We start from the raw sequence: 12,327 nt of genomic DNA on the forward strand, positions 1-12,327 counted from the left end.
CCAACTCTATAGTACCAGTTAGCAGTGAAAAATTACAAGGCAGAAGGTCAAAATGAAAGAAAAACAAAAGGCCTAGATAATTCACAAAGGGACCTATTAGCTTTAGATAAATAGTTGTCTTTTCTTATTTAGCATATTTCATTATGGGTAATACACATTACAAAAAAAAAGACTTCCTATAAAAGTCTGGAACTCAAACTACTAATGCAAAAATGACTATCACTTAAAAAACAGGACACCTATCATTCTGCTGCCAACTAATTAAATTATAATAGCCTTTCAAGATGCCCAACTAGCCTTTATAAGAGCTTAGCTGTTCCTTCCCCTATACTAAGCAAGCTGCTGTCAGGATACACTGAAACAATGATTTTAACATACACCTACGTATGTGAATCTGAGTTCACAAGGTAAAACCATCAAGGGTTTTTGTTTGCTTCTTTTAAAATATTTTAAATGCTATGCCAAATGACAAGAAACCAATTGAGCTGCTAAATAAAAAATAAGTGTGTGTGTGTCGGGGGGTGGGTGGGAAGTCAGGGTGAGGGGATTTCTTCAAAGGAAGACTAGTTAGAAACTGTCACTTAATTTCTAAATTTCTTTTTTCCCTCTAAAAACTACTGAAATATTATTTTTTAATAGTACAAATAAAGATATAACACATATAATCTAATTATAGTAACTTATCTATTGCTAGCACCTTAGTGTATTTTTTTCTAGTCTTTTCATCCAAGCCCATTATCACAGTTATACTCCAAGTCTACAACGTAATTTTAAATGTCTACATAACATCCATTTAAATATAAAGACTACAAATTCCTAGTCTCGCATTATTGAACTCTCATCTATAATTTATGAGATTTTTCCATGATAACAATTATGCCCTTAGAATTTCAAAACAACAGGTGTCAAAACAATAATATTTAGGGTTAAAAATAACTTAAGTAGAAATTAATTTCTAAATTTCCCAATACCACCAAATAATGAACAAATATTAACCAGATTTATATTTTTGAAAATACTAAAACTTGTAATACAAAAAACCACTTACTCTGATAACTATTATAACACCAGGAACCTCTTATTTATCTTATTATCACTGTTTATCATATTCCTTTTAACTCTGTTAATCATTAATATTAAAAAATCAACAATACCTGTTGATAGTGAATCACACCCATGATCAAAAAGTTCCCCCAAAGGAGAACTGCTATTGGTTCTTCTTGCCTGTTTCCCATCTATAGCATCCAAAGACTGGTAAATGAAAAGGCCACATGCACAAGCAATATACGCCCACAGAGGTGCCTGTGAAATAAAATAAGAAAAGCAAGAGTAATAAGACATATTAATTACTATATCTGGCTAATACATTTTTACTTGCAGATATTTTATCTTCATTTTTCAGAGAAGTTGGAGGCTATGGGAGAGAAGATCCAGGTGCTACATAATGAAAAACTTCCGTAAGCAATCAGAATTATAAGAGAATTAAAATTCCTTGCTTTGTAGGGGTTCTCAAACAGATGCTGGATAACTACTTCACAGAGATAATACAGAAATCCCATGAGAGATTAGGCTAGGTAACTTCTATAAGATCTCTCCTAACATTTAGATTCTAAGAATCAATTAATGAATAACCCAGTACAGTTTTTCCCAAATTGTATCTTTCAAGACGCTTATAGGTATTACATGAAAATAAAACTTTCATGCTAAACTCACTTGGGAAACATTGGATTAAACAATGTTAAACAGATTTCTTAATTGCTGGACTTCTTCCAGCCCTTAAGATTGCTAATGCATATTGTGACTATTCACTAATGCATATTGTGCATATTCAAGGGGGATACAACATGCTGCCATTTCCCAAACTTATTTGAGCATGTAACTTATTTATTATTTTTTATAAATTTATTTATTTTATTTATTTTTATTTTTTTAATTTTTGGCTGTGTTGGGTCTTCGTTGCTGTGGGCGGGCTTTCCCTAGTTGCGGCATGTGGGAACTACTCTTTGTCGTGGTGTGCAGGCTTCTCATTGCGGTGGCTTCCCTTGTTGCGGAGCACGGGCTCTAGGCATCTCTTCAATGTTCCATGAAACAACACTAGGAAAATAATGATCTACTTACTAAACAGGGTGCTTATATTATTTTTCAAATATTTATGGTCACATTTTCAAGGAATGGTTTCTCTTTTCCCAGACAGAAACTGAACCACTAATACTGAATTTAAATGTAATGAATTAAAAAAGGAGAGCTTTGGGACTTCCCTGGTGGTGCAGTGGTAAAGAATCTGCCTGCCAATGCAGGGGACACGGATTCGAGCCCTGGTCTGGGAAGATCCCACATGCCGCGGAGCAACAAATAAGCCCATGCGCCACAACTACTGAGTCTGCGCTCTAGAGCCCGCAGGCCACAACTACTGAGCCCGCCTGCCACAACTACTGAAGCCCGTGCGCCTAGAGCCTGTACTGCACAACAAGAGAAGCCACCACAACAAGAAGCCCGCGCACCACAATGAGGAGTAGCCCCCACTCGCTGCAACTAGAGAAAGCCTGTGTGCAGCAAGAGACCCAATGCAGCCAAAAACAAATAAAATAAATAAATAAATAAATAAATAAAGGAGAGCTTCTATTTGGTCTGTTCTCCGTAAGAATGTGTCAGTGTTTTGCATCACTTTTTACTATTTTCCCATAACCAGGCCATGAAAAAAATTTTATAACCACAAGATATTTCTCAGATATTGGTTATCAAGTTAACTGTATTAAATGCTCAGGCCTGCAAATTAAAACTACTCAGAGCTGCAAAAAATATTCAGTATATTCTGCACTGCAAAGAGGTATCTCTCTGACAGAGGTCTATTTAGATCTCAGTTATTAAAGGTAAAGATCTTCTCTTAAACGTTTTCTTGGAATCTCATATTTTAAAACACTGAGGTTGCTAAAAGGATCATCGTACATACCTCCCCCAGGCTCGAGTTACAAACCTGGAAAACAATAACTGTGGTTATGTAACCATAGTTTACATGCCAGCACACTGGACTAAGTGATTTATCTTATGTGACTAAGAACTCTACCTTTCTAGACTTTGGGTCTACTGCTTCTTACTCTTAGAGGAATCCAGTAACTCTCTAGAGCTGTCCTATATAATGGCCATTAGCCAGCCATCTGTGATTATTTTAGTTTAAATTCATTAAAATTAAATAAAACCAAAAATTCAGTTCCTCAGTTGCTAGGTACATTTCAAGTGTTCAATAGCCAGAAGTATCTATGGCCTCCGTATCAGACAACACAGACACAGAACACTACCATCATCACAGAAATTTCTATTGAACAGTACTGCTTTAGGGGACTAGAAAACAAGGAACTTCTTGGGGGTTTTAGGATTTTAATGGGGAAAAGTGTTAATCTGGAACAGAGACAACTTCAAGTATTAGTATATACATAATCCTAGAAAACAGCAAGATGGTTATTACATATATAAGAGAGAGCAAAGCCTTATCTTTGGACTTTTCTTTCTTCCGGTGAATCTGTAGAACACTAAACTAATATTTATATATTTCTTCCTTGTCTCCATTATTTCACAACTCTCATAGGTGTTTTAAGAAGAAAGCCTTCTCATTCAGGAGCCAGTCTGGTCTCAGCTGGGTTAAGAGCCTGATACACTGAATGTATCAATCAGGGAATTATTACTGTACAGTCATATTCCACCTTGAGTCCTCCCAGCAGCATTCTGAAAAGTTCTCTGTGATTAGCGTAGTTCCTATTCTGGAAGTTTCCCCAAAGATTTAACTAATTCTAAGGTTACTCTAATAATTCCAAATCACTTAAGAAGAGAGGATGAGGAAAAGTATTATAGGGAACATGGTGCCTGGTATACTCTGGGTGTTGAATAAATGACTATTCGTGGCCAAGCTACCCTCCACCCTGCTCTCATTCCCTGATCCCCATCCTGGAACTAGTTTAGGACTTAGAAGGCTTCAACTGGAACCAACCCAGTTCCCTGTTCTTCTGTAACTCTAAAGATGTGTGAGATCTGGACCAGATTCCTCTGGAAGCATATGTCAGGTCCTCAAGTAAGCCACGAGTAAAACAGCTCGAAGAATGTGATAAAGAATCCCAGGGCATATTTAAACAATTGTACTGGTGTTTATTTTTAAGTTTATTGATTGATGTAAAGCAAGACAGTTAAGAAAATGAGGGGAAACCAGAAATATATCCATACAATCTGTATAAACTGTACCTGTATAGTAAAAGAGGAATTAAGATAAAGGTATTCAATTGTGAGGGGAAAATAAACATCTGGCAAAAGACAAAAAACAAAGTATGTTTTATAGGTAACTGTGACCCTCAATAGCTACTTTAAGAGCTATATGTGGTAACAAATGAATTAATGAAGACAGAAAGGTATAAAGGATTGAATGGTGATAATTTTATCTCAAAAAATCATCTGAAAAGACTACTAAAAAAAATTACTTCAAGCTTAAAACAAGACAAGGAACGTTGTGGCCATTATGATTTACATGGTTCAGTCACTTTTAACAGCTTTAGTTGAGGATCACCTTCTATCTTCTTGGTTTACCTGTGGCTGATCATTCTGATTAATACAGAAACAATAAATGTTTTTGATTCTCCTTCATCTACCTAACTACCTTAGTTCACTTTTTGACAAGAACATTTTAAAATCAATTAAACATCAATTTACCCAGTTCACTTTTTGACAAGAACATTTTAAAATCAATTAAACATCAACTTACCCATTCAGATGAAGGGCTCTAGTTTCAGTTTTGGTTTTAAGAAGTGAGTACAGAAAGTAAAAGAGGGAACAGCAGTGGAGAGACTTATATTTGAGAAGGCCCGGGGAGAGTCTTTGTAAGCAATACCATGCTTCCCTTTTTTTAATGGCAGCCATAGCAGGATACCAGAGCAGGAAATACATTATACTGTTTCTTTCTTACACTTCTTTTGCCTTCTTAGAATAAGAGAGATACTCCTGAGGTTATCAGCCACATATGTTTACAGGAAGGTAAAAGGGATATTCAATAACTCTTACTGGAATCAAGAGAATACTTTTGATAAGACTGATTTATAGCTGTGCCATCTTACTACCACAGACTTTCCTCTCTGATCATTTTAAACTTTGCTAAGACTTTACTAGCCATTTTTTAAAAAATGGGATAGAACTCTTTTTTAAAGAATAGACTTACTGATTTTAAAGGAATATTTTACATGTTAGTCTCAACTAACATTAATTTATCTACTGGTTTCAGAGTCCACACTTTGCTTCTGGTTTCTCATAAGCATAGTGTATATAAAGTAGGTTGCAGCTATGAGCTTTATTAACAATATATATGATAGGATACTTTAAAACAGTTGACAAATAGCTGTCAGATTATCTTACCTTTAGTTAAATGACCTAAAAATCCCAATTATAGGGTTTCTGGCATGCAATAAATTTTATATCTGTTATTAAAGAAATTCCTCTTACCTGCTCTGTAGCTGTAGGACAGTAGAAGACTAATAAAACAGTTGTACAGATGTTTATTGACAATCCAATGATCGTGATGAGATTTGGGGCAATCCAGGAGGGAACTCTTCCAACTAGCCATTCCCAATACCCTTGCATTAAGGGCTCAAGCAGGGACCGTCCAGCACTCTGATACCTGTGTTCTTCTAGCCGCTTAAGTTGGTGTCTTGACAATGGTGGTGTAGGTAACTGAAACAATTTATTTAATACACACCCTGGAGTACTCATATGCCCAAAGCCCAGAGGGGACTCCGGGTGAGAATCTCCACATCGTCTCCTTGTTGACCGATGCCCACTCATGGATCTTGCCTTTTTTTAATTTAGGGAGTATAATTTATCTTGTTTTATAGCTTTCTGTGGATAGTCTTTACCTGGGGGGGAAAAAAAAGATATATTCATCAGCCACTATTTATATCAATGTCAGTAAATTAAACAAAAAAATCAAACTGGTAATAGAATATTACATATTAAACAGGGATCAGAACACCAGGGATCTGTTTTTACCTCTAATTCTTATTGATGATTTAAGCCAAAAGAAGTTATATAACCTCACCTTTAAGTGAAAAATATTAAGAATTTTAATAGTAATATGCTTCCTGTTACCTTATAGTTTACCTGACTTCGAAGCTCATGATCTTCTTGTTTCTATCTCACACTGCTTTCAGTAGTATAAATCGAAAAAAAATCCTAGGAATGACCTAATCATTTCACATATATGGAAACTGAGGTCCAAGGCATACCCAAAGACAGCTAGCAAATTAGTCTTAATAGTGGAGGAATGACTTGAATCAAATGGGTCTTAAACTAGATATTTATTTAATGTGAATAGCTAATATTTACTGAGCACTTACTATGTACTAAACACTTTAAGCAAGTTTTATATATTAACTCATCTAATCCTCTCAACAACCACAGAAGGTAAAGACTATTAATTATCCCTATTTTTACAGAAAGTGACACCAAGGCACGGAGAGGCTAATTAACTTGTCCAAACTCACACAGCTGGTAAGTAAGGTTCAAACAAACACAAGGTTTCTGTTTAAATTAAAAGATAAAACTTATTAGTGGAAAGGGATATAAATGATATTCCAGGAGGGGATAAACAACAATTACATTAACTTTAACTTTACATTAACATTAACTTTAAGAGGACACTATTTACATGTTAGCAGTGACCTGATAAATTGAAGCCGTAAGAAAAAACTGTAACTGCATTAAGTGATGACTGTTCATAAAAAAACTTAAACCCCTGAAGTACTTGCACTTGACTTCGAAAAGATCAGAAATAACATAATTATCATAAGTTATTAACCAATGTAAGAAAACAATGACAAGTTTAACACTTAAAAATCAGTATGGTGATATCAAAGGTATGAAGTGGTGAGGGCCTACAGTAGGGTGGTAAAAATGGAAATATGAAAGACAGTCAAATCTATAAGTACTTTCTACTTAGAAGGAAGAATCAAGAGGAGGTATTTAGAAATTAGATATGAGGGGTAAATAAGTATAAGAAAAAAGAAATCAATAGTCAAAGACTAGTGGTACTACTGTCAAAAAGGAGAGTTTGGAAGGAAAATCAGTTTGTTATTTTGGCTTTTGGCGGGTGTCGGTGAGAGGGGATCTCGGGATGAGAGTAGGAAAGACATACATGCAACTTTTAAGTAGAGATGTTTTAGACAAAATCAAATGACTGGAGTTTGGGTAAGAGACAGAAATTTCAAGTTTTCAACTTGGAAGCTAAAGTCTAGTTAAAGACTAGAAAGTAGAAAATTTCTTGAAGGCATTAAGTATGAAGAGAAAAGGAAAAGAATAAAGAACCTTGTGGGAAACTCATGGTTAGTGAGCAGGAAGAGAAGCCATAAAAGGATTAAAAAAGGAAAAAAAAAAAAGAAAATCTTAATAGAACTAAAAGGGTAGTGGCATTGAACCAACACAGGTGTACTCTGACCTGGCAGAAAGCTATCCAGAATACAATATGAAATTCCCGGAAATGCTGCACTGTGGGAACACAGAATGTGATACAGGGTCTAGGACATCTCAACAATGGACCTGGTAGCAAAATATGCCCACGACTTCTCTCTATTCCCAAAAACAACAAATTCCAAAATTTCAATGTCACGAATGATCTAAAGTGGCATCCCAAACCTCAATCATGTATCTCAATAATTGGTTTAGAGAATAGTTATTGTAGTCATTAACTGACTTAAATAAATTTTCAAAAATCTATAAAGAATCATCAGTACCCCAATTTAACTAACTGAAGTGCTCTGAAATAAAAATATTGTAATAATTTTCAAGCCAAGTCAAATGAAAGCTAATTTCCTACTATTTCAAAGAATTCTTCCACACACCCAACTGTACCAAAAGCAACTGATTAAAACTGTTTTAAAGTAATATTTATACAATGTCAAACAACTGGTTACAAAATCATTTTAGATGAAATGACAGACTGATAACCACCAAAATAATGTACTATAAAGCAGCCAAATTTTCAAAAGTCAAATTGAATGATGTATTTTCATATTTGGTGAGCTATAATCAATCAGCTCTTATAGATTTCCACTTAAAATGGTATTAAAAAGTTTAGCCAACTCAATTTATATTTTATTATTGCAGTGTTCCATTCTCCTATAGTTAATAAGTGACATATTGAAGATGCTGGCCTGCTTTTGGCACAGAACAGCTACAAGCAACTGATCCTAATGGTTTTAAGTTTGAGCATTTGGCAGGACTATCTGATAAACTGATACTTTCCTTCTAAGTGTTTTCCCCTTCTGACCTAGATTTTTTTTTCCTTCTATTTCTCATTTAGAAAAATCTACATTTTGACAAACCTTTCTAGATCTAGTCATTATATAATTCATACATTAAAAAAAAGAATATTTCAATTTGGAACACTGTCTCCATGAAGCTTATTAGTAACAAGATTTCAAATAAAAATTCAGATACATGTTGCCACTGACATATATAGTTAGCTACTTTGCTTTCAACAGGTAGCCACAGAGGTTGCTGTCACTACCACAGATCCATCTCCACTCTTCCTTCCTCCCATCACCTGAGACCAGGAGGCTATTGCCACGAAAACCGTATCAGGAGAAAAGAGGCATTTCTGAATTTCAGCAAGTGAAAAGCAAGCATACCAAGGGAGCAGGACAGTGTAGGTTGCTACAACAGAAGAGCAGACTCTATGGAGAGAAAGAGGAAAAGGATGTGAGATGGGAATATGGAAAGGAGGTACAAACTTTACAAAAATTACTTTAGCCACTTGAGATTTTTATCTAACGTCAAGCTTGTGCCCAAAAGGTTAAGGAGAAAATGTCATTCTTCTACCCACACTATAAGGAACTAAAAAATTAATGCAAGAAATTAAAATTATTGCTGGTTAGCCTAGAAACCTAGCCACCAGTCCTAAGTTTTTATGAGAAAATGGATTCCAAGTTTCAAACACATTCAACCAATATCTGAGTGCAGTAAACAATATAGACATGGTCCCAGCTCCCATGTCCAATGGGAAAATAACTAAAAGAAGGTAAACAAGCAAATAACATTACACACTGTGATGGGCGCTATGGAGAAAACAAGGTATGGAGCCAGGAAATAGTTGAGGGTGCACATTTTATTAGATAAGGTGGTTGAAGACGATGAAGACGAAGCATTTATACCAAATTCAGAGGAAGAGAAGGAGCTAGCCATTCCAAGAGCAAGGGGAAGAAGAGTCCAAGAAAGGGAGAACAGGCCCTGACCCAAGAGTGAGCTTATCTTTCTTATTCATACCTCTGGGATCACTATGGCTGGGCAGTAGTAAACCATATGAAAGAGTGGGATAAAATAAAGTTTGAAAAGCCAGACAATGCAGAGGTTTACAGACTTTGGCAAGGAGTTAAGATTTTATTCTGATGTTATAGAAAGCCATCAATTAGCTTGAAAAGATTCCTATAATTTTGTAGCACAGCCTATTTGTTAACTGAGGAAATGATCTGATAAACTGTAACAGTAAAAGTGAGTATTTTAAACGTTTAAAAATTCTCATCACCTGGAATTCAGTTTATGTTAATACTGATCCTATACCTATTGTACTGTCCTATACCTATTGTAACCTTTCCACTTGTAGTCAGCAAATTCCCCTCCTCTGCTATAACCTGGCTCAAATGTGATACTCCTTTCATAGCACTTACCACATTTTGAACTTTTTTGCTAGATGTTGTTGTTTTTTGGTCTTTTCCCCACACTGGTATGTAAGACACAGGAGTGCAGGGGCCTTGCATGTCTTAATATTCTTTTCCCAGAATCTCAGACCATACCTAACATTAAGTAGGTAATCAGTACTTATTTGTGGAACAATGAACAAATATGGTTCATCTAGTATTTAATGAACACCTAGTTGCTCTAGACCCTTGAGGAAACAGAAGGATTAAAATATGCCATCCATGCTCTCAAGCTCAAAGTACTGGTGGGGAGTCTTGTAAACAGCTAAGTTATACTGTGAACAAACTGTTGTGGGAGTCCAGAGGAGGGGGCACATATGTCTACCCAAATTCTTCTTTGTGCAGGCACAAATATTTATATGAAAAGTCCAACAAAGGTACAAAAAATAAAATCAGAGATATTTAATGAATACCTTTACTAAAATTATACAAAATTCGTGGACCTTAAATCTATGATGTAGAACATCTGTGCTTATAGCAGCTGAGGATAATAGCATGCTGCCTACATTATTCCTGTGTTCAGCACTGGGGAACACCTGACAAGTATCACACTAAAAAAGGAATCTCCAACTGCTCAGCAGAGCATAAGGTAAGCTTACACAATATCCAACCTGTAGCGTGAAATTCCAGAATTCCCATCCTCCCATGTCTAAGGGTTCCAAGTTTTGAGCTGTGCTGATTCAGCAGTATGTTTATAGTCCTCTCACAGGAATTGGTGACTACACAGCTCTTTCCACTTTTATGGCACAACTAGAGGAAAATACTAATGGCGAACAATATTTGGGAGGCAAAGCAAATTATAAAAAGCCAAGTTAAAAAAAAAACTAATAGGATCACAGGATTACATTCAGCATTATCTAACAAGTGATACATAGAACAAGTTAGCAAAAACAAAAGCCTTTTTAGCAGACTTGGAAGCTAAAACAGTACTGTGTAACACAATTTAGATCTACTGTTTTGCTGAAGTGAAATCTTGCATTCCTTAAAAAAAAGGAAGCAACTTCCTCCAGAAACAAACAAAGCTAAAGCCTAGCATTTTGTGGATTATTTTCCTATTCCCTTGAAAGAGACAGCACAGCGTGACCCTCAAAAAGAACATCACCAGCACTTTAGCCAGCTTAAAGAAGTCTACTGCTGCCTAGAAAACACATTGACTATGCAATAAAATATAACTGGGGTTATAAAACAAGTTTACAGTTAAATACCAAACATATAATAGTGTTTATAACGTAAATTTTAAGAGACTGGGTGTGAGAGAGGAAGAAGAATGAAGTTATGAAACCACAATTGTAAATATTCAATAATAATCTACTAACTGGACAACAAATAAAGACACCTCTGTCAGAACAGGTTAATACAAGAAGCATATTTATCTAGCTTATTTCTTAAATGGCAGGGTTGTAAAGACAAGTTGTACAAGGGGCTTCTGACAAGCTTTTGCTCAGCACAAAACGAATATGTAGCAAACTGCTTTTAGAACTTCAATTTCTGGAATTTTACGTGAACGTCAATGATTCTAAAGTCCTTACACACTAAATGCCTTCACCAGTCTTACTTGGGTTGTTAGTCAATTCAACACCTCCACTGAACACATGCCTACTAGTATGAGAGTAGAAACCGAATCTTTATTCTTTGTTCACATACAAGACACTAACATTTGTTTAAAGATAATTATGAATTTGCCTACTACCGTAACAAGGATTCATCAATGAACTGAGACTTCAAGCAAAATTATATATTAATACTAATGATGCAAAACGTCAAAAATGACATAAAAACGCCAAGCACTGAATTGGAGAAAAAACAAGTTAAACGTAAAGATCCCATTCATCCAGTATTCTTGGAACACCGGCAAAGACTAGCAAACCCTCCTGTCCTTTCTCCTTCCAAGAATACTGCTGAAATAAGCCCTAGCTGGCAACCTCAGAGCTTGTCAATATATCCTGAAATTTCTAGAAAAGTTGCTGAACAAGAAGTGCGGCCCTAGCCACGAATCACCAGCACCGTATTCCAAACGGAAGACAAATCCGGCACAGGATGTAATATGTTTGTAGACCTGGCAGCACCTGAGCAGGAGGGTGTGGACCTGAGAGCCAAGGTCGGTTCCGCGCGGGCAGCGCCCTCGGCCCGCCCAGTCCGGGCCGCCGAGGTTTTCCCCATCCCGACTCCCAGCACAGCAGCCCCCGGACTCTACCGCTGGCAATGCCCCACATCAATCTCTCTATCCGGGGCCATAGAAGCAGTCGCCCCTCGCCCTCCCCACAAGCGCGCGCGAGGCAGGACTGCGTTTGCCTCGCGCGAGTCCATACACAGCTATATTCCAATGCCCCACCCCAGAGCTTGCAGCCATCTCTCCAGCCCTCTTGAGAGTCGTGTCCCCGGACATATCCTTCACACCCTGGCCGTCTTCCCAAGACCGAGCCCCGCAGCCTTACCCCGGCCCCCAAAAGCACACCCCTGGAAACAGACCTCCGCCTCCAGCCGACTGAGTGACTCTGATCCGCGGCAGCACGTTCACGACACTTTCGCGATTGCCGTAAAGGGATATAGGGTCGGAAGAGGCGGCGGCGCGAGCGCGCACGCCCTAGTGGTGAGCGCGCCCCGGGTC

At 37.0% G+C, this 12,327-nt stretch overlaps 1 protein-coding gene across 1 annotated transcript in view; it reads right to left on the reverse strand.

The window, feature by feature from the left end:
• CEPT1 (choline/ethanolamine phosphotransferase 1) overlaps positions 1-12,237 on the reverse strand; it is a 35,676-nt gene extending 23,439 nt beyond the window's left edge. The window contains exons 1-3 of the mRNA XM_007449282.1: positions 12,155-12,237; positions 5,476-5,885; positions 1,155-1,302 (exon numbers count right to left, since the gene is read on the reverse strand). Coding sequence (XP_007449344.1) covers positions 1,155-1,302; positions 5,476-5,814 — 487 coding nt within the window. The 5' untranslated portion in view covers positions 5,815-5,885; positions 12,155-12,237. The remainder of the gene's footprint in view (positions 1-1,154; positions 1,303-5,475; positions 5,886-12,154) is intronic.
• Between the last annotated feature and the right edge of the window lie 90 nt (positions 12,238-12,327).

The sequence above is a fragment of the Lipotes vexillifer genome, unplaced genomic scaffold, assembly GCF_000442215.2.
Source record: "Lipotes vexillifer unplaced genomic scaffold, Lipotes_vexillifer_v1.1 scaffold393, whole genome shotgun sequence".
In the NCBI taxonomy this organism is placed as follows: domain Eukaryota; kingdom Metazoa; phylum Chordata; class Mammalia; order Artiodactyla; family Lipotidae; genus Lipotes; species Lipotes vexillifer.